Source organism: Onychomys torridus, chromosome 10 (genome assembly GCF_903995425.1).
Source record: "Onychomys torridus chromosome 10, mOncTor1.1, whole genome shotgun sequence".
Taxonomy (NCBI): domain Eukaryota; kingdom Metazoa; phylum Chordata; class Mammalia; order Rodentia; family Cricetidae; genus Onychomys; species Onychomys torridus.
Window position 1 is genome coordinate 87,304,180 of NC_050452.1, and position 23,955 is coordinate 87,328,134.

The 23,955-nt window shown below is 38.3% G+C and overlaps 1 protein-coding gene across 1 annotated transcript in view; it reads left to right on the forward strand.

The window, feature by feature from the left end:
• Positions 1–20,330, forward strand: part of Gc (GC vitamin D binding protein) — a 34,155-nt gene extending 13,825 nt beyond the window's left edge. Inside the window, exons 5-13 of the mRNA XM_036201634.1 lie at positions 789–921; positions 1,219–1,313; positions 6,469–6,598; positions 7,668–7,870; positions 9,517–9,646; positions 10,109–10,206; positions 11,778–11,910; positions 15,699–15,758; positions 20,153–20,330. Coding sequence (XP_036057527.1) covers positions 789–921; positions 1,219–1,313; positions 6,469–6,598; positions 7,668–7,870; positions 9,517–9,646; positions 10,109–10,206; positions 11,778–11,910; positions 15,699–15,734 — 958 coding nt within the window. The 3' untranslated portion in view covers positions 15,735–15,758; positions 20,153–20,330. The remainder of the gene's footprint in view (positions 1–788; positions 922–1,218; positions 1,314–6,468; positions 6,599–7,667; positions 7,871–9,516; positions 9,647–10,108; positions 10,207–11,777; positions 11,911–15,698; positions 15,759–20,152) is intronic.
• The last annotated feature ends 3,625 nt before the right edge of the window (positions 20,331–23,955 follow it).

A 23,955-nucleotide genomic window follows, 5' to 3' on the forward strand; every position in this document is an offset into this window, starting at 1 on the left:
AACTCATGTTGCTAAGAATCAAAATGATTGCTCTTGTCAAATAAGTTGACTATACATGGGAATTTTCTAGGATAGCAAAATTAAATGAAAATGAAGAGTAACTCCCCTAATTATATTCACCATCACTTATTCAAAAAGCACTTTACTAAGCAGCTACCATTGGTGATGCTTTTAGCAAGACTGTAAATAAAATAAAATTAAAACAAACAAACAGATGACCTCTCACTTGAAACAGACAACATGAGAACTAAAGAAGCCATTTTTCAAAATAAATACATTTTATAGTTGCCAGTATTATTGTTATTTCTTTAAATTTGTAGTGATTTCATGACCTAATGGGCTGGGGAGTTGGCGTCATAGGTAAAATGCTTGCTCTGCAAGCATAAGGACCTGGGTTCAGATACACAGAACCCATACACTGGGATAGGGCAAAGGCACCCAATCTCGGGGGCTTGCTACCCAGCCAGTCTAATCAAAATGGTAAACTCCAGGTTCAGTGAGAGACCTTGTCTCAAAAACTAAAGTGAAGAGAAGTAGAGGAAGATAGCTGATGTCAACCTCTAACCTACACACACCACACACACATACTATGTACATATATACATACACATAGATAGATAGATAGATAGATAGATAGATAGATAGATAGATAGATAGATGATAGATAGATGATAGATAGATGAGTAAATAGATATGAACCAATATAACACGCACATTTTCTTCATCAAAATACTAACGAAAGTTGAGTTTTCTTATAATTTATTTTATCAATCCCATTTCTCCCCCAGATTTCTATATGAATATTCCAGTAATTATGGACAAGCTCCTCTGCCACTTTTAGTTGGCTACACCAAGAGTTATCTCTCCATGGTTGGATCCTGCTGTACTTCTCCAAGCCCAACTGTATGCTTTTTGAAGGAGGTAGACTCAATTTATTTATTACAGTTATATATTATTTTTCCATCCTACACCGGCATTTCTGTTCAATAATGGGAGAAGCTGAGATTTTTAATTAGCAAAAGTTTCTAAAATAACTTCATTGCATTTTGTTAAGAGGAAAATATTCATGCCATTAAGGAAAAAACAATAAATTATGGTGCTAGGGTTCAGCATTATATTGATTTTAAAATGTCAAACAACTAAAACACCCCTTTCTACTAATTATTCATACTGTATTTCATTGGTTTTGATTATCTAATATAACCTGTTATTTTCTAGAGACTCCAGATTAAACAGTCATCACTTCTCACCAGTCTGTCGAATAGACTCTGTTCACAATATGCTGCATATGGAAAGGAGAAATCAAGGCTTAGGTAAAGACTCCATACCATCTCCACGGTTAGAAATTTGCTCCTCCACTCTGTACTCTGTAACCCTATGAAAGACGCTGTAGAATACAGCCTGCTAAAATACCACACACTTTATGGCACTTTCTCTAGTCTTGCTTCATTCTTCTTTAACACTGAGAAAGTATGTTCTGCAAGTATCACATATGTAGTCATAATACAGAACCATTGTATGTATTCCATAATTAACCTTGGGTTATACTTGCATTAGTGTCCAGGAATTTACTCTAAGGGATTAGCATTTGATGTGAACAAAGATTAAGTTTTAAAATATTGCTGCCATACTTTTAGTAAGGAAAATTTAGATAATCTCTAAATGTTTCTAGAATGGAAAATATCTCAACTATAGTATTTTAACATAACAACATATCAATCAGTGCTTCAGAATTATACTGTAAAAGCATGCTTAATGAAAAGTATAATACATTGCTCAAAGAAATCAAAGATGATACCGTAAGTGGAAAGGCAATCCCTGCTTGTGGTTTCAAGACTTAAAACTATGAAAATGCCATGCTAGCCAAATGAAGCACACCTACAATACCAGCACTTGGGAGGCTGAAGCAAGAGGGTAGTCATAAATTTTCTGTGGAATAACCCTTCTGTAGTTAGAGTTTTTCTGCCTGACCCAGTCAGGACAAATCTCTCTTACCCGCCAGTCCCACAGTCGCTCAGACCCAACCAAGAAAGCACACAGAAACTTATATTGCTTACAAACTGTATGGCCGTGGCAGGCTTCTTGTTATCTACTTTTTCTATCTTAAATTAACCCATTTCTGCTTATCTATACTTTGCCACATGGCTTGTGGCTTACCAGTGTCTTTACATGTTGCTTCTCATGGTGGCGGCTGGCGGTCTCTCTCCAGCCTTCTACTTCCCAGAATTCTCTACTCTCTTGTCCCGCCTATACTTCCTGCCTGGCCACTGGTCAATCAGAACTTTATTTACACAGAGCGATATCCACAGCACTTCCCCTTTTCTTTTTTTTTAAGGAAGGTTTTAACTTTTACATAGTACAATTACGTATAACAAAACAATTATCAAGCAAGAATTACAGTTATAATATTAAAGAAGATATCCTATCTATCTTATATTTGTGAGTCTAAGGTTTTATATCTAACTTATCTTTTATCATAACTGAGGAAATTATAACTATCTAGTCTTTAACCACATCAAAGACCTCAGAAGGATATAATATTACCTGAGAACCGGGAGAAGCAGCTTTCAGGAGTTTTGCAGGGTGGACAGAGACAGCTGGCAGCCTGAACAGTCACCTAATGTTCCTTTGTAAAGTTAGGGCATTTTTCTTCAGCCCATAGGGCTAGAGTCTCTTGGTCACTTCTCTCAGTGTCTTGTAGAATGTCTGGCAGTTTCCTCTGTGAAGCAGGAACCTGAAGGACCATTTTGTCAAGCAAAGCTCAGTGGTCACCTTTCCTATGGGTCCTGCGTGTCCAGTTGATCGAGCAGTCCAGGCAAGAGCAGTTTCTTGCCAAAATGGCTATTTTTGTCAAGGTGAAGATAAACTCTATATGAAGTGTCTTCAATGCCCATCCTCCTCTCTGAAGTAAATTGGTGCTGCCAGGAGCAGACATGTCTCACTGTCCAGAAAGTCTAAATTTTAAAAGTATTTTAAATGCCATATTCTGTAGGTCTTTGAAGTATTTGAAGATTACCTATCTATCTTAAATATGTCTATGTATATCTAGAAGACTTAACTAACATGGCTACGAGTATGATTATCATAGATGACTAATTATTAATCTATTTTTAATTATCCATTTCAATTTAAAATGAGCTATACAAACATAATACCTTAAACACGATTAGAAATATACACACAGTATAACAAAATTAACTTTAAGTTTGTATCAATAAACTAAAATCTATACCATTGTAAAACATTTTAAACAAGTTGTTGCTCTTTAGAAGTAAGTTCCTTAATCTACCCTTTCATCCTATTATATCTGTATCATATCCCCTTTTCTTCTTTAGAAAGAGATCTCATTTATAATCAACCCAATTTAAATAAAAATATTGGTTTTTCTCTGTCACACACCAGAGGGCTCTTCTGATTTGGGACACAAGAATCTCTTAACCTTTTCTTTTTGTAATATGTCTGGGTTTAGAGAAGGAGTGAGCCAATTCCATCTCCAAAGCCAGCTTGATAATTTTGGGAATGTGGGTGTAGTTTTTTTTACTACTTCCTGCTGGAGGGGGGCGCTGTATTTTATGGGGACACAAAGAAAATTTTAGGATTATGGAGTAGTCCATTAGGGTGAACCTCTGAGCCAGTTGCCTTGAAACCATTCTGGATATTGGATCATCTGGGGCATGGTGTCATCGGAGACCTTTCAGGTGGTCTTGGCTGATGAAACCTGATGTATCTTAATGTGGAACAAATCCATAGCCTCTGGCTTTCTGTGGAAACAAAAGCAGAGACTCTTTCAAAGCAACATATCCTTATATCCAAATTTTGAAGTCAAGGTACCTTTAAAATTTACATATTTGTTTAACTCAACAGTTTTTACGATCAAATCTTTTTCTGTAGTTAAAAATCCCAAAGACAACACAAACCAGATTCTCTGTGTAATATCCATCTTTGTAAGACTGAAATACCGCTGTGGCTGCTGGCTCCACCCACCTCAGCTTCCCAACATGGTGGTGGTACAGTTTACCGCCAGCTCTGGGTCTAGAAGCAGTTCTATCAAGACCAGAAACCTTTTTTTTTTTTTTTTTTAACTAGCAAAGGCTAAATCTACCATGCAGCAGAGTAAAGTGCCGCTTGTAGACTCCTCATTCCCGCCACACTGCAGGTTAGACCACACTGCAGGTTAGACGTACATGCCAGGAACCCGCCATAGTAGCTCAAACTGGCAGGCTGCCGCTAACTTGAGAGAAACAACTAGGAAGCTGTTTTTAGCTCCGTTTTAGAATCTTTTTTTCTCAGGTTTTAGGTGGAAACTCTTGCCAACACTTTGGACGCCATTTGTAGTTAGAGTTTTTCTGCCTGACCCAGTCAGGACAAATCTCTCTTACCCGCCAGTCCCACAGTCGCTCAGAAACTTATATTGCTTATAAACTGTATGGCTGTGGCAGGCTTCTTGTTATCTACTTTTTCTATCTTAAATTAACCCATTTCTGCTTATCTATACTTTGCCACATGGCTTGTGGCTTACCAGTGTCTTTACATGTTGCTTCTCATGGCGGCGGCTGGCGGTCTCTCTCCAGCCTTCTACTTCCCAGAATTCTCTACTCTCTTGTCCCGCCTATACTTCCTGCCTGGCCACTGGTCAATCAGAACTTTATTTACACAGAGCGATATCCACAGCACCCTTCTGTACACTGTGAATATATATTACTTTCATTAGTTAATAAAGAATTGATTGGCCAGTAGCCATGCAGGAAGTATAGATGGGACAGCCAAACTGAATGCTGAGAGGAAGAAGGGTGGAATCAAAGGAAATGCCAGCAGACACAAAGGAAGCAGGATGTGTAGAAAATGAGGTAATAAGTCATGATCCATATGGCAGTAAATAAGAAATATGGGTTAATTTAAAGTGGAAGAGCTAGCTAGTAACAAGCCTGAGCTATTGGCTGAGCATTTGTAATTCGTATTAAGTCTCTGTGATGGTTATTTGGAACTGACGGGCAGGAAAGAAACATGTGCCTACAAATTCAAGGCTAACCTAGGCTACATAGTGAGTTCCAGGCTAGTCTAGGCTATATACTGACCATGTCTCAAACAATAAATTAGTAATTATTAAAAATAATAAATGAAATAAAATATTGTACTATTTAAATCAATGTATGTAGTCAATCCAAGCTCTTAAAGCCATAATGGCATTTTTTTAACAAAAAAAGGCTTTGTTAATCAGCATTTCATTACTATAACAAATACCTAAGCTAATCAATCTATACACAGTAAAATTTTAAGGTTCCAGTCCATAGTAAGTCAGGCCCATTGTTTTGGCCTCTGGTGGCAAATTGGAAGCACATGATAGTGCAAACCACTCACCTCTTAGTTGGAGAAAATGGCAAGAAGAGGTGGAGGGGGTTCTACTATGCCCTTTGGAAGTCAATTCCCAATGATCCAAAGACTTCCCAAGAAGACCCATCTCTCAAGGCTTCCAGCGTCTTCCAGCATCATCACCTGAATTCAAACAATTGCCATAACATTTGAGCTCCAAACTTCATTGCCATCCAGAAATGAATAAGTTATCATAAGAGAACCTCAAAGGTCTCTAGATAGACAAAATACTTTTGAAAAACAACAACAACAGTGAGGCTTAAAACAACTACCACACAACAATAATCAAGTTAGTGTGATACTAACACAAAAAATAATATATAGATCCCTGAGCAGAATAGGAGATCTAGAACTAAACTAGCATATTTTGTCAAACGATTTTCAACATAGGTGCTAAAAGTACACAACACAGCAAAGGCAATTTCTCTGACAGTGTTGAGAAACTAGTCAGCTACATGCAAAAGAATGAAGCTGGACCCTTACCTGGTACCATTAAAAACTTACTAAAAATCTAAATGTAATATCTATAGCTATAAAACTAGTATAAGAAAACAGCAGACATCTTCAAGGCATTGATTGGCTTTGACAATGATTCCTTAGATATGATTCTCAAACAGAAGAAAAGCAAAAATAACTGTATTAAACTTTATACTTCTGTGTAGAGGACATAAACAACAAGGGAAGACACAATAAGGGAAAACACTGGCAAACTATGACTATTAGGAGGTAATGTTCAGGATACATAAAACGTTCTATAACTCAGTCACAAAAGTGCTGAATTAAAAGTGATTTTATAAGACATTTTAAAAGATAGTGAGACGCCACATTGACATCGTGGACTGCTTTCAGCCCAACGTGTGTGAAGATCTGGCTGAAAGAGAAGCTATGTCTCAGTGCTGAATAGTTAAAAACCTTCACTGGGGATGGTTTAATCTTGAGAATTGTAACTTTACTATGTAGCACAGATCACACAGCTGGTGTGCTCCATTCATTGGTTAATGCCAAAGACTACATCATTCCTCTCAGTAGCATGTCTGTAATGAAAACTAGAAAGCTAAGAACATGGGTTAACTAACAAATTCATTTTTAACTATCTAGTCATCTCATAAAACTAGCCCAAAAAGTGCCAACTGCTAGCCTGGGGGATGTAATGCCACTAGCTGAAGAACTTACTCAAGTCCTGTCCAGATGTTGTGAGTCTACCTCAGAGGACTGCATGGCCAGAGAGGTAAGGTAATCCATGTGATCATGTGATGTACTGAGTACTGTAAACTGACTGCAAGACAGTTTTCTCGGCTGCTTTCCATGTGCATTATTCAGCATCCTCACATGCATATATGAAATATAAATACATTCTTAAGTATGACTCACAGATGAGGGGGTCGGTAATTTGAAACCACACAAACAGTAACAAAAATCCATAGGCATACAAGGACAAGATTCCCGGATTCCCAAGCCCTGTACTGTGCAGAGTATCCAATACCCAAACATGGTTATTTAAATTTAATTATAGTTTTCAGTATTTAAATTGAACACAATTTAAATCAGCTATGGCATAAAGTCTTACTAGTGCTGACACTATCCAAGCCTGGTAACATTTTAATACTTTGTACAATTTGGTAAGCATATCAAATTATTCTCTACTTTCTCAATTTGCATAATTTTCTCAAGCTGATACAGATTCAGGTAATTACATTAGATGAAGATCAGTCTCCAAGGTCTTGACATATTTAGCATACATGCATTGTGCTGTGTGGTCTTTCCATTGCAAACAAACAACTGTGTGCATAGCTGCTTTGCTACACTTTGCTACAATGCATGATGTCCACTAGGACTTTACTGGATTATCAACTGTATATATTACATCATCTCTCCAGGTGCATCATATCTTTAACTAATCTTCAATTATTGCAGTAATTTCTGTTGGCTTTTCAGCATTTTAAGCAATGACATACTTTATAGCATTATAGCTAAGTGTCCTCTTTGTCCTAATTATTTTAAGCATGAATTATTCTGTTTTTGTTAGCATAAAGTACCTAGATTCAATAAGGAATTTTCATAAACATCATTCATTTATATTCTCTCTCTCTCTCTCTCTCTCTGAAGTGAAATTGGACTTTATGTGATAAACTTTCATGTATTAACAAACTCACTTCCCCAGTATCGTATTTATTTGTTTTCTAAGAGCATTCTCAATGGCATTTATAAATATATCAGGGCTTGAAAGCCTATGTTTTATTTTTAGTAAGGCCAACAAGAAGAACACTAACTGCACAACTCCACCATTCTCTTTGTAGCTGCTTGAACACACATCAAATATATGTGACAGCCTGTTCATAAAGAATTCTAAGTTTGAAGAGTGCTGTCAAGAAAAAACACCCATGGACACTTTTATGTGCACTTACTTCATGCCAGCTGCTGAACCACTTCAATTGCCAGCCATCCAGTTGCCCACAAAGACAGACCTGTGTGGTCAGAGTACCACCCAAGCCATGAACCAGTAAGTAGAGCAGTGTGTGGTGTGTTTCTGTCTCCACAGGGGACCAGACTGGGGGAAAGCAAGCTGTCCCTCTTTGCAAACACAAATCTCTTTATATGGCATCATCTATGGAGATTAAGCATTTGTTAACTGATTTTAAAAGGCTCCAAGTCTTTAAACTTGGATAAGGAAGAGGGAACCTGGGGTAAGTCCGCCTCTTGACATTAGTGTGCGTTGGCAGAAGAGCTTGACCTTTATGACTTGGAGTTCTCCTTAGCTGACTTGAGAATGACAGTACTGCTTTACTCAGTGCAGAGGCGGCCAGTAAGAAACACATCGAGAAATGGAGGTCAACACAAGTGTCGTATACAGTGCTCCACACACATAATACATAAATATGTATCATGTCATTGCCCAGTTTGACCATATTCTATTCCAAATCTCAATCTCAATCTCAATCTCAATCTCTCTCTCTCTCTCTCTCTCTCTCTCTCTCTCTCTCTCTCTCTCTCTCACACACACACACACACACACACACACACACACACACACACACACACAGCAACTAAAAGTTTATCAAGCTTCTGGAGAATAATCATTTGATAATAAATAAAACATCAAATTTAGAATGTGCTGTCCTTAACAGTATTGATATTCACTGCTACTTAATAAGAGATTAAATAGAAATAGTGAGACTTGATCTTATTTTATCTAACTAGAGAGAATCAAAACAAATAGACAATATGTTATAGATATTAAGAGTATCTTCACACTTGTAGCATAAAAATAAAGATTAGAAGGTCAGTTGCCTATATAAGACAGTAGAATTTAGACAAAACTAAAACCAATGGACATTCTTCCTACAAATACTAATTGATGGGATAATTCATAGAAATAGTTAGATAAGACAGAGCAGAAGACATGTACATTTTTGTGCAGAACACTTGCTTTGAAGTACCCAGCTAACATTAGCTGCAAGGAGAATTGTTTTATACTCTTGCAAAGGACATGCCCATATGAGCATAAAGGAACATGGTATGTTTATATATGTCCTGTTGTGTATATATAGTATATTACAGTTATTAAACCAAGCATTAATAAAATGTTTTTATGAAAATGTTATCTAATCTAAAGTCAGTTTACAGGGAGTCAGTTTGTGTTAAATCCTTTTTAAATTAAGTTAAACAACAGTAAATGAAATATAACTCAGCAGGTTATATTTATTTACATGCACACACATATATGTTACAATAATAATTACAGGAAAAACATGCCATGAATTTGATAAAGAGTAAGAGAGGGGTTTTAGGAATGAAAAGGAAGGAGAAAGGATGTAATTATATTTTAAATAAAATTAAAATAAATTAACAAAACCCAAAAAGTCAGCACGCCAGTCTATGCCTGTCACCCTAGCACTAGGGAGACTGAGGCAAGAAGTACAGAAGGAGGGTCATAGGATGAAGGACCCTCTCCACTATGAGTTACAGAATGAACTGGGCTGCAAAGCAGAGCTGCCTCAAAGAAAACAACACGGCCATCAGAAACAAGATGCCATACTGCCTTGGTAGATAGGTGGGATAGCAATGGAGAGTAGATGGGTCGCATCGCAGATTCTGAACTCCAGACACACTCTGAAAAGCATCCCCTCCTTTTCTGTTTGACACCAGGTATACATTTGAACTAAGCAGAAGGACTCAGGTTCCAGAAGTATTCCTCAGCAAAGTGCTGGAGACCACCCTGAAACCCCTTAGTGAATGCTGTGACGCACAGGACTCCACTGCCTGTTTCAACACTCAGGTACACACCCCCAAGTTTCCTTATCAACAGTGCATGCCAAAATTGCAGACTGAAGGAAGCTTAGGGATCAAACCTGGCAATCTTGCCCTGTAAGCTAACAATGATAGTTTACAGCATTTTTGTACTTACTAAGGAAAAAGGTCAAAAGAAGACTGATATTTCATTGTGTAGAAATCAAATAAAATTAAAATTGCAGTGGCCATTGAGTTGCATTGGAGCACCACCATGCATGCTATTTGCCCATCGCCTGTTACCACTGCTATCTAGAGTGGAATATCTATAATAGAGATCATATGTGACCTACAAAGCCTAAACCATTTATTAACTGGCTTTATGTAAAAAAAAAAAAAATGTTTACTAATACCTGGTGCAGGGACATGGAAATCCGATCTAATGACCTCACCTGGACAGTGTTCCCATGCAAGGAATGTTGATGTGCAATTTTTTTTTTTTTTTTTACAGAGTCCCCTACTGAAGAAGCAACTAACTTCTTTCATTGAGAGGGGGCGGGAAATGTGTGCAGATTATTCTGAGAACACATTTACTGAATACAAGAAGAAGTAAGTGGCTGGTTTTGTGGCTTCATCCTCCAAATGTGTGTCTGTCTTGCTTGTCTAATTCTGTGACTGAAAAGTACAAGTGAAAATTTAGGACATACTGAGTGAAAGATAAAGAAGGGTTGCAATGTTAAAAGGTTTTTTGTTTGTTTGTTTGTTTTTGTTTTTTGTTTTTCCAGACAGGGTTTCTCTATATAGCTTTGTGCCTTTCCTGGAACTCACTCAGTAGCCCAGGCTAGCCTCGAACTCACAGAGATCCACCTGCTTCTGCCTCCCGAGTGCTGGCATTAAAGGCATGTGCCACCACTGTCTGGCTACAATGTTAAAAGTTTTAAGTTTTAAAAGGTGATCAGAAGTCTTTTCTGGAGTCCAGGGTATGCCATGGGCATTAGGTGAGTGGCCAATTAAAACACAGCCCCAAAAATATAAATTATAAGAGATTTGTGGGAACATGATGCAAAATGGAGACAGGAACATATAGTTGGTCAATATTCACAACCCTGGAGTTCCCTGCCAATGTTTGTTCTCCAGTAAGAACCAAGCTTTCATGCTGGTCTGAAATCAACCACTGCCAGCATGTGATCCTTATGAACTGGAAGTAAAAGTGCTAATTATCAACAACATGGTATGATAGTTATTTTCTCAATTAAACGGGAGAGGAAGCATTTCACTAAAGAGAAATTAACAATAAAATAATTGGCCATAATAATAAAAGACATGGTGTTGGGTTCTTAGGGGAAAGTCTCTAAAAAGATTGTGCTGTTTTCCATTTTAATAAATTTCCACTTTAAATCAGTTGGAATCTTGGTCTCCAGTAAACACACAAATTCACAAAAGCATTTTCTTAAAGAACCCCAGAGTAGGACATCTCCTCAGTGACCTCCATGAAGTCCTCCTTAGCATGTGAAAGTCTTATGCTGGAAGTACTTGCAAACCCTTTGGCCCTGATCGCTCACTACTGGTCTAGGAGTGTATTTCATGGAGAAAGGAATAAGCCAAGCTAAGACAGCCACTCTGAAAGTGAAGGGGCCCCAAGGTCATAGGTGGTACAGACTGGAAAACAGTGAGAGGCTTTGTCAGTCTTATCACCATCTTGAAAATGAATAAGTGAAACCCCTGGGAACAAGGGCCAAAGGACCCCACTCCCATTTTGGTGCATCTGAATAGTGAATTCCAAAAGCGACAAACTGAGGAACAAGAGAAAGCACAAAACTGAAGTCAAGTCCTGTGAAGGACACGTTTTAAAGGAACTGAAATTTAATGTTGGAGAAAGATGAAAAGCCAGGGAAAATAGAAAAAAGCATCACTTAATGTTGAAATCATGAGCTGCCCAAAGGGAGACAACTGGCTTTCCAATTCAGCGGCCATTTGTATGCTAGCATGAATTTGAACGAGGTGTAGATTTCAATTCTAACCTCAACATGCTCACCAAAAATCCATTCTACAAATAAGGTTTCCTAAAACAGGCAAGTATTTGTATTTCCGTTGCACACAATCTGAAATAGCTGTCATGGGGCTTAAGCAATGACCCTGCAATACCTCCAGCGAAACTTCACAGAGAATTGTTTTCTCAGACTGGCGGAGCGACTGAGGACAAAAACACCCAACGCCTCTCCAGGGGAGCTGGAGGACATGATAGACAAGCGCTCAGACTTTGCCTCCAAGTGCTGCTCTATCAACTCACCTCCTCTCTACTGCAGCTCACAGGTAGGAAAGCCTCGCTCACCTCTGCTTCTCAAGGTGAGAGTGTTCCAGAACTCCAGCGCTTCATCCCTGTTCTAAATGCTCCATAAGTGTGTGGAGGTGACAGGCTTTCCCGGAGTGGTGGTGACCTTGCTGGTTGTCTCAGTAAGGAAAGTAAGAAAAATAGTTAACCAGGTTGTATGCAATCTATAGGTTAGAAGCCAGAACAAGTTCTAAAAATGAAAGTAGAGAGTAACAGTGCCAGCATCAGAGTCCACTTTACATGGAGCACATGCTACTTTATAGCATTTGGTTTCATGCATATATATGTGTGAGTACTAATAATACATACACAGGCATGGTAGACTGATAAATAGAAATACTTGTAGAGAAATGATATCAGCCCATATCTTGTATTTTATAAAATGCTACATTTAATTTGTTTTAGAATAATCAGAAAATGGCCACATAAGTGTTTATTTACCATGAGACTTATTTTATGAAGAAATATTTTTAATGTTAAAATGGTAATCATTTTTAAACATTAGCCCTTCTTTTAGATACTATCAGTTGGCTGGCATTCTTCCCTATTCACTACTACAAAGGTGTCTTGGTTTTCTCTTGTAGGCCACAGTGGGAGGCTATACTGTATTCATTCGTTTTCTCTCTCTCTCTCTCTCTCTCTCTCTCTCTCTCTCTCTCTCTCTCTCCCTCAACTGAGATGTAAGAGAAGGAATCCCAGTTTGGCTGTGTTGTTTCATTGATGTTAGTTCTGAGCTTTACTGACTTCCAAGATAGTGAATGTTGATACTGGCATCTCATCCAATCAGTACTCACCCTAATCCACCAGAAGATACGTGTTGGTCACTGTCAGAACACAGGGATCCCATTTGTTTACATGTGTTGGTCACTGTCAGAACACAGGGATCCCATTTGTTTACATTTCTCATTGTACCTATTACTCTCCAACAGTCATTTAAGGTATTTAGAAGAGACCAAAGATCAGATCAATACTTTGCCTTGATTGAAGGTATGATAGTTCTGAGACGTTGGATGTCCCCACTCCATGTCTGGACTGTGGTGAGAATAATTCAGCAAAACACATCTGCCTCACGGAGTCAGAAAACTGCTGCTATTGATGGAGTTGTTCACTAGAATCCAGTTAACAGAAACATCTGCCCACAGCCAAGTAGGAGCTTGGGACGTATGCTTTCCACCTGCTCTTTCCCAGTGCATATTCTCCATGGTATACCCACCTTAGGTTAGTATGTTCCTCAGTAAAGACTTTATGATATGTTAAACAGAATCAATAGCTCTCTGCATAAACATTTATGGAATAACCTAAAACAACCCTAGACATTAAAACCCATGTTACAGATGGGTAAGATAAAACAGGTCCTATACTGCTCTGGAAAGCAGTGTTTATTCTTATCAGCTTCCTGCTTCTTTTCTCACAGTCACTGTCATTGACTCCAGCTCCAGTCTAGCCAGTCATGACAAAATCCAAGTCTTGATGCCAGAAAGTTGTTACTGACTGAAAATCCAAACTTACTATTGTTAAAATATTAATAGCAAGAACAACATCTGGTTGGTAGTATTCACTCTAACTTGCATCTAATGTTTTACTTTGAATCAGTCCCTATCTCCTTTTTGCTAAATCTTTCCAATTTATACTAGAATTGTTCTTCCTTGTGTCAAAACTTATAAATATGATACTTTAAATACTTCTTAGAGTTTTCTTTATCCCTTTTCTTATTATTTTCTTGGTCAACAGTATGTCCTCTGATTCCCTGTACCTTCTCTGAATTACTCAACTCTTATGTCAGAACTGTTGCTGTAACTGTGTTGTTAGTGGTATGGTACCACCAGGAGCTAGACCATACCACTACCAAGGCAGTCACACCCATAGTCCTTCTTGCTAACCTTGACAAACATCCTTCAGTCCTCATCAGCCTCCTCTGTGAAATATGTGGTACCCACAACTTTTCCTTCCTCTTTGAAGTAATGTACTCTGTGTGTGTGCTCATGTGTGCATGCATATGTGCTCTGGTGTCCCTGTGGATAGGCATGCATTTTGATTAGGTTATGCTGGCTGGCTAACAAGTTCCATACATCTCCCTCCCATCTACGTGTGCACCACCACATCCAGCTTTGTATGCAGGTTCTGGGACTCAAACTCAAGTCCTCGTGGCTGATGTGGCAAGCACTTTACTCCCTGAGCTGTCTTCCCAGCCCCTTAATACACTTTCTATGGCATCCATGTTATCATTTTCTACTGTTGGTCTATGATCTTCCTTTCTTGTTCTATTTTATATTTTCTTCATCCTCTACTTACTCCTTAAATTTCCATTTTGCAGTTTGTCATTAATTATCAAGTCTGTGATACAACATTTTCCTAAGTGTTCTCCTCTCTGTGAGTTCTGTTAGTGTCTAAAAAGCCACCCCTAGCCAATACCTTGCCTCTCTGCACCAAGCTCTCTATATGACCATTTATGGTGATCTCTTCTCATCATGTGATTGCTTATACCACAATAAACTCATACTCAGCATGACCAAAGTCCTCCCACCTAAAACCTTGTGTTTCACAGACGATTCATATCAGCATCATTTACCCATTGTCTCCAAATGAAAACTTAGTGATACTTAATTTCTCATCTTTTTCTATATATACCAAATCAAACCCTGAGTCCTGCCATCTCTGCCTTCTAAATATCCCCCAGTCCCCATCCTATATTTTTTTACGTTCTTATCAAAGTTTCCCCTGTCTGTCTGTCTGTTCCCTGGATTATACCTTCACCACTGGCCTCACAGATCCAGTCTGATTCCACTGCCTCACACAATCCTATCTATGCTGACGTCACAATAAACTCTATAAAAAAAGCAAGGCTAATATATTCAACCAGTGGTGCTTCCTTGTTTCCATATCTAGTCTGATTTTATCTCCTTTTATTCTTACAATCAAGAGATTTTGACCAGACCTCCTATGACTATTTCTGTGCCTCCGTGAGACTCTCCTGAACTACTTTCAATCTTCCAAACATTAAACCTGCTCTCTTCCCTCTCCCCACTGTGTGTGCAGATGATGACTAACCCCAATTGCTGTTCTTTCACCAGGCTTTAAGGTTAAGAATAGAATCAGCACCTCTAGGACTCCGTGTGCACAAAGCAAGCTCCTCTGTTATCTGTTCTGTGTACTCACTAATTAGCACTTCTTAAATTCTATTGTTGTTCTTAAATTCTAGGATGAAAAACTTGTATTATCATTATAATCTTATCCTCTGACAAGTGCAAATGCTGTGTACTGCTAGGGGATGTCTTTCTGTATGCTGTGAATATATATTGTTCCCATTGGTTAATAAATAAGCTGCACTGGCCTATGACAAGGCAGCTTAGAGGCAGGCAGGAAATCCAAGGAGAGAGACAGAAAAGAGAAAGGCGGAGTCTAGAGAGACATCAGCACCACTAGGAGAAGCAGGAAATGAAAGTATCAGTAAGTCACATCCACATGGCAACTTATAGATAAATAGAAATGGGTTAAATTATAAGAGCTAGCTAGCATGAAGCTTGCCAGATGACACACAGTTTGTAAATAATACAAACCTCTGTACGTTTGCTTGGGTCCAAGTGGCTATGGACCTAGGATGAGAGAGATTTGTCTGGATTATGGGAGTGGGGGGGAGTGAGGGTTGGGAGGGGGAGGGGGGAGGGGCGAGACCAGAGAAACCTTCAGACTACAGTGCACCTTCTGCATGATCTAAGCTACAAGTAAAGTGCTTGATAAATTATAGAACATTCTTTCTCATCATTATTAGATTGATGCTGAAATGAGAGACATCCTGCAGTCCTGATACAGTGCATATGTACTGTCTTAGGTACGTACATTTAAAACACATAATCAAAGAATCTAGGATTTTATTGCATATTTTATAATTCATAGAATAGGATGCAAACTTTACCCTACTTATCTATCCTATTTATTATCTATTCCAGTTAATTTTTTCAGTTGAGCATATTAAGCCTCAAGGAAAGCTTCAGTACTTACAGAAGTACACACATAACTTCTGACATATTTAAGAATAATTCCAGGGCTGGAGAGATGGCTCAGCTGTTAAAGGCTAGGTTCACAACCAAAAAAATATAAGAATAATTCCAGATTCTCGGGGACCCAGCCTCATACTTTATACATCATAATGCCATTATCTAGGATAATGATACCATAAATGTCATAGAAGGGATCTTGGTGCACATCAAGAGGAAAAACAGTTTAAAGATAAGGCCATCAGGGGCTGGAGAGATGGCTCAGAGGTTAAGAGCACTGACTGCTCTTCCAGAGGTCCTGAGTTCAATTCCCAGCAACCACATGGTGGCTCACAACCATCTGTAATGAGATCTGGTGCCCTCTTCTGTATATATAATAAATAAATAAATCTTTTTTAAAAAGATAAGGCCATCAAGTATTAAACTTCACAGCAGAGTTCTGCAGCTCAGCACCAATTGCTTCCTTCAGATATTATGCTTTCAATCATTTAAAAGTGACCAATGGAGATATTTCGACTGTAAAACTCTAATTGTACATAACCCATGCTTTAAAATGAAGGTGATCTCAACTCTATGCACTTCAACAAAAGCATTTTTCTTTTTTCAGTTCAATTGCGTTCATTAAACTAATACAGCTGAGATTTTTAAATGTTGTAAACAATGATTTAGACTTGTGTTAGTCAGGCTTTTCATGAAGTTGGGCAAAGAAAGTCATTTCTAGAACCATCTAATCTAAATTAAAGTCCCCACTTCAGTTGTCTGTCTTTGCCAGCTGGAACCAATTGATCCATATTCCATACAGCTCACATTTCATTCTTTATAAATGAACATTTAAGTATCTACTTCAGTGTTAGTGTCTACTAAACATAATAAAGTAAATATCAGCAGGGATGCTGGCAAGAGCTTTGATTGCCCCTGCAGCTTCCATTCCTAAAATTCAGAACCCAAACTAACAGCAAAGTCAATTCTCTACCTTCTGGAGAATAGAACTCAAGATACAAGTTATTCATGGTGTGTGTATTATAGAATGAAAATAGTTATCTCGACCATTACTGATACATTATCTACATCCCCATTTAAATGAACTCAGTTTCCCTTCATCACAATCCGTACATAAGAATCCCTATAGACTGAAAATCCAAGTATATTATGGCTACTTCACAAGCCACCTTTCAAGGCATCTGCAGCTTTAATTAAGAATCAAGGTTGTTTAGAAAGCCTTCTGATCATTTATTTCAGTTTGAATCTGTTTTCACCAAGCTGGTTTTTTTTCCTCCAGTAACTCAGAGTACATTTTCTCAAAATTTTAGAAAGATAGATTTAGTCTCTCAGAGGACACATTGAAATAGAAGACAATATCTATTTAGGAAAGCAAAGTAGGGTGGATGAGATGGTTCAGCATGTAAAACCTGATGTTGTTAAACCTGATGATCCCTGTTGATCCCCTAGCCCAACATGGTGGACTCCTATGTTCTTTGGCCTCCACTCAAATACATCATGGCCCATGAGCTCCCCATATACACAAAATAAATAAGTATATTTTGAACATAAAACAAAGTAAATAATATGAAACTAATTATATTTTAAGAGATTTCTTTTAAACCTAGCAGCTTTCAGGAATATTTTAATGTTAAATAAATCAAGGGATAAGCTCAATTTTAACATAGTAACACATCAATGAAAATTCCAAAATAACTGATTATTCTAGTTAATAGTCATTATTTTTATCTTCTATATGTATTTTGTACCATTTCCCCTCAATTAGTATTTTCTTTAACCTTTAAATAATCTTAAAATTTCTATACTATCGTTATTTGACCATTGGAATGCATTTTGATCACCTAAATAAAAACTAAAAAATATTTACACCTTTCTTCCATAAATTTCTACAAAATGCATTGAACATTTCTAAACCAATTTTAGCCATGTCTTGCTGGTCATAAACACAATCTGGGATAAAGAGCTACTAATGATCAATTGTATCAAAATGGTTTGTGGCTCTGAGAAAGAATTATACCTTATTCACAAGATTATAGGACTGAGGAATCATGTCCAGAATGCGATACTATATCCTAAACTTTTCTATTGAATTTCATACAATACCCAGTACACTGTGATTCTTGGGCTCTAGGAAAAATTCTATGATACTATGGAATAACTCTGGAGGCATTCCACTAATAGGAAACTGCCCTGAGATGACTGAGTCCTGAGATGGCCACTCTGCCAGTGATTCCAGAAGAAATGTTGATTATTTCCCCCTAAGCAGGCCAGTCTTTTAATCATATATTGGAAGATACTCTTTTTTTTTTTTTTTTTTTTTTGGTGATTCTGACACCCTAATACTGTTGAGGTCACTTTGACTGGGCATGTAATACTTTTTCAATGAAAGCCCACTAGTGCCTAGCTAGAGATTGACTAGAAGCTGAAATATTTTGTCTCTACATGTTCTCATCCCTAGTTACACCTCTGATACAGTCAACAGACACATTCTATTTCATGCTTTAAAATTGTTATTATAACTGGAGTGGTCATCTTAACATTTATTTTCTTAGGCAAGCCTTCAGGACCCCAAAGTGATTCTCTATTGAGGAGGGAGGAAGTTTTTCAATCTTATAAAACAAGGCATTTTTTTTTTCTGGAGGAAATTAGAGTACCCTGGACTGCCAAGATAAAAAAGTTCTTTTACCTTGTAGGTGAAAAATATTCTAGATACCAGAATCACATCTTGCACAGACTGCTCACAGTGTGACAGAGACCTAAGAAATGACATTAAGAGCATGTTCATATCTGTCATATCCTCTATCCAAGGTATAACCTCATAAATAATGTATATAATAAATAAAGTAGCAGATGAAGATTTTCTTCCTGCTATCTTAGAAAAGAAAAAGAACAAGGGCAAATGAATTTTGCCATAACATAAACAAGGTTTTTTTTTTGTAAATACACACACACATACACACATACACACACACACACACACACACACACACACACACACACACTTACACACAAAATAAGCAAACAAAAACCAACAACCCAACAACAGCAGCAACAAAATGACCAAACCCAGAAAAAGACCCATCTCATGCTCAGCAATGTCTTACTGAAGTAAAAACCACACAACTGCTCTCTCAATTCCATGACCAGGGCATTAGAATTCAGCTTCCCACAATTATAACAAAATTCCTGAAATCATCAACTTATTTTTAAAAATAGGTTGATTTCATCTCACTGTCTGAGGTGTCCCAGCTCACAAGTTTCATGGAGTCCCATTGCTTTTCGGCCTTTGTGCAGATAGCAGAAGGCAGTGGTGCGGAACATGTGGTACAGAGAACTGCTAACCTCATGGCTAGGAATTGAAGGGAGAAAAAGGAAGAGGCAGGACCTAATATCTTCCTCTTTAAGGACACACCTATCCTTAATGACCTAAGGACCTCCTACTGCATTCCACTCTCCAAGGGTCCATCTCTTCCCTTGGGACCTGTCTAGTTAAGGTGTCTTGCTGTGATGAAATGCTGTGACCAAAATAAATTGGGGAGGAAAGGTTTTTATTCAGCTTATACTTCCATATCATTATTCATCATCACAAGAAGTCAGGACAGGAACTCAAGCAGGGAAAGAATCTAGAGGCAGGAGCTGATGCAGAGGCCATGGAGGAGTGCCACTTACTGACTGGCTTGCTCCTCATGACTTGCTCAGCCTGCTTTCTTATAGCACCCAGGACTAACAGCCCAAAAATGGCCCCACCCACAATGGCCTAGGCCCTCCTGTATCAATCACTAATTAAGAAAATGCCCTACAGGTTTGCCTACAGCCGGATCTTAGGGAGGCATTTTCTCAACTGAGGTTCTCTCCCCTTAGATGACTTTAGCTTGTGTCAAGTTGACATAAAACTAGCCAGCATAGGACCACTTGACCTCTGTGGGGTAGTCAACACCCAAACCATAACCAGGGCTCTTTTATCCATTGTTTCTCTTTTGCTCTGACAGTGATTATTCCCATAAAACAGACAGTTACACAGGCCTCACTAGATTGTGTACGCAATAAGGATAACTTATGCTTTGGGTATTGGGAAGTTCTTACTTGTAATCCCTCACTCCCAAAATGGACTATAAAGGATAAATGGGTCATGCTGGATAGTTTTATGTTTACCATAAACATAAAAACATATGGCCTTGTATGCATCTGATGTTTCTCAAATGCACCATTTATTCCCATTTTCTCACAGACCTAGAACTGGACCACCCTGGAAAATAGCCACTGGTCACCAAATCTGAGCCAAGCCACTGATCTTCCAGGAAGACCACCAAGATCATTCCACTTTCCCCGGCTACAATGTTTGTGATGAATTATAAAAAATTAAATAAATAAAATGAAATATAGTGCAAAGCCTAAGTATACTGGAGAGTGATGTTGCTGTTCTAGGTAGCCACGGAAGCCAGGCCTCTCACTAGATCTCTGCTGTTTCTCAAGACACTTCCAACATTAGCACCAACTCTGCAATCCCCAGGAGGCTCTACTCCATTCCCTGACTGGTTTTTCAGACCGTATGCACCATAAAGAAAAGGCAGCCTTCTTGCTAACAAACAGCTTGGGATAGCACACTCCTTAAAAGAAAAACAAAATGCCTCCTGGGACCACCCTCTCAGGCCCAGCTATGAGCTTCAGCAGTTAATTCTGTAGTATCTATCTGCCTTGCAGATGAAACTTCTCCTCAGCTTGAATGGAGAGGGGAAGTATGAGTTTTCTTGTTTGTTTAAATTTTGGTTTAGGACTTCACTTTTGTTAATGACTCCTGAAAGCAATTTAGCAAGGTAAGTTCTAGAATATCACAAAATTTCAGCTTACTGTGTATTTACTTTTGATTTACCATGTATTTAAAATATGGATGAATTTCTATGTGTGTATTCTTTGCTCAGGGACAATAAAGGTGACCTGATTCTTTATTCTTCCTGGAAGAAAGACATATTTTTGGAATAACTATAGCTGTGAAGCTAAAAAGAAAAAAAAAAGAAGCCAAGGAAAATGTTCTCTAGAGCTAATTGCACTGGGAAATCTGAATTCACCTCATGGCAGATGTGGTTAAACAGCAAAAGTGGAAAGTGTTCTACGGCATATATAATCAGAATTAAGTTAAGCACAATCAACTCTGTCACTCTCCAGTGTTCTAAGTCCAGCAGGAGAACTTCATTAATCAAACCAAGTGAACTGCCTGCACTTTTACCAAGGGAATGAACCGCCTGCTCCCTGCCACCTCTGTGGCAGAAAGTGTGTGGGATACAAAGGCTCCAAAGTGAGAAATTAACTTCAAATGGAGTTCTTGAGATGCCCCAACGTCAAAAAACAACCAGCCATAGATAGATAACATTTCTGACATTTGAAAAATTATCTCTCACAAAAGCAAAGCCTTTCTAAAGTCTCAAATAACTCCAAGTAGTAGAGCATTGGTAAAATGGGAAAACAGGCTCCAAAAAGAACTGGAGCTCAGCAAGGCGGTGGAGGCACACACCTTTAATGCCAGCACTCGGGAGGCAGAGGCAGGCGGATCTCTGTGAGTTCGAGGCCAGCCTGGTCTACAGAGTGAGTTCCAGGACAGCCAGGGATACACAGAGAAAAGCTGTCTTGACAAAAAAACAGAAAAGGAACTACAGCTCAAGGTCATAGGAAGCAAAAAGCAGAACAGACATACCTCCAATTAACAGTCCATGGAAGTTTTGTGGGCATATCTGAAGGACAGATTCTTAAATCAAATTTGTTCTGGAATTTTACCTCTCCTTTAGAGAGCCATAATTTACTCTATATAAGTCATCATTTCCCAAATTTATTTATCTACCAGCCCCCTTATGTGAATACTTCCCAGAATTACTGCTCTGTCAATTTTCAAGAAATCGTGCCCTGTTTTTAGATGAGAAATAATATTCATAAATCATTTATGTGTGAACTAATACAAACTGCTCCAGTTTACTCAGGTATTTTTAGGCTTCATCAGATAGAACTGAGTACTGATAACTGAGTACTTTTGTCATTAAGGAGTCAATAAATTTGACATGGCTGACTAAAATGGCATTTTCACTAGTTTTATTGAACTCCTCTTTACTGTGCTTTATTGTATTAAGAATCACTGAGTCAAATGTCCCATCACTTTAGTAGGAGTTTTAGGTTTCAGTCTTATGTCTGTGTCCATGCCCTTGCTGTCCCATTTCCTGTGAAGCTGTCATCTTTTGATAGGATACCCCTAAATGCTGCCCAACATTAAGGGATGATTTTTCATCTTCCATCTACTGTCAACCATAGGTGATTCCAAGAGGTAATTTGTTTTATATAAGTTCTCAGTGATTTAAAACTTAGTCATCAACTTTGTCTGAGTCCTCACGATATGGAAGGAAACAAAACTCCATTGAGTTTCTAAGAATGACAAAAGTCGTACCAAGGTTCTCCTAGGAAATGACAGAGGATAGGTTGGTTTCAAAGCATGGGCTTATCCCATTGTGAAGCTGGTAAGTCTGCTGACAATGTAAACACGAGGGAAGGATGTCCATGTTACAGATGAGGTAGAATTCTTCCATGCATGGAAACTTGTTTCATCTCTTAAGATCTACAATGAATTGGATGTCCATCTTCTTTAAGTTGGCTGATGGTAAATGTTAATCTGACTGCAATACCTATCTTCAGCTTTCACCAAATTCTCACCAAAGTCTGCTCAGTGGTTAAGAGCACTGGCTGTTCTTCCAGAGGTTCTGAGCTCAATTCCCAGCAACTACACGATGGTTCAGAAACACCTGTAATGAGATCTGGTGCCCTCTTCTGGCCTGCAGGCAAACATGCAGGCAGAACACTGTATACATAATAAATAATACATTTCTTTTAATTCAACCAGTGTACAAGCTCTCTACTGCTGTCCTTTGTAGAGTTTAGTCTTTTACACTGTAGTACTCAGTTACTATGCTTTCTGGATGCTTAGGTCATCACATAGATGGCTCTTACACGTGGCCCCAAAGGTCTTAAACGCTCTCCACAGGATTAGTTTATTATCTCATCTGAAATTCTTCAGAAGCAAGGTTCCCTATTCTGGAGATTTAGATTTTGAACCATGGGAAAAGCTTTTATGTCATTTAATTCAAGGACTATAACCCCAAGTAACAAGAATTTGATCAGATTGACATTTGTCAATTTCCATTGGGCTAGAGATAGCTAGAAGGAAACAAGGGTTTGGAAAAGAAGGGTTTAGAAGGTTGTTTGTTAAGTCTCTGGACCCCTTCCAGAGCCTGCCTATAGCATGACCCCGCCTCACATTAGACTCATATGGAGAATTGTACAGAAACACAAAATTCTCTCTCCCAAGCATCACCTCTGAGATTAAGATTTGATCACTGTGCCACCATAATCCCTGAGAACAGCCAATTCATGGCTCTCATCTGTTGGCTAAGTGACTGATACCACTGCAACAAGGGTGAACCGATAAGGCTGCATTATCTGTAGCTGCCACTGCATTTTTAATATTTTTTCCTTAGTGACAGAGTGACAAATTCACCTTCCACTAAGCATTCCCAATCATGGGTGATCAATTCATTCTTGTTTATTTCTTCCAAGATTTGAAAAATTTTTTATCCTATTAGAAAAGCACCTAATTACAATCCCCCTTTCCACCTATCATTCCAACAGCGTTATTATTCATAACTTAAGCTTACTAGCAAGTATCTGCTACCTGGGTGGAGATTTTTATACTTTTCAAGCCCTTAAGAAAGTTCTTAATGTCTAAATTGAATGCCTGGCTCCACAGTCTTCAACATCAGAAGAATGGGTTGCTGTATTATACCTGTTGTATGCTGTGCTATAAAGACTAACTTGCCTAGTTCAGATAAAACTCTTTGCCTCCACCATGTGGATGACATGTCTAAATGCAGGTAACTACAGAAAGAGATTCTGAAAGGAGACCTTTTCCATCATTCTGAATTTTACTTGTTCTTAAAATGAGTATACAAATTATTATGCTTAATTAACTTGTTTTGTGGGTTCTCTGCTCTCCTCTTC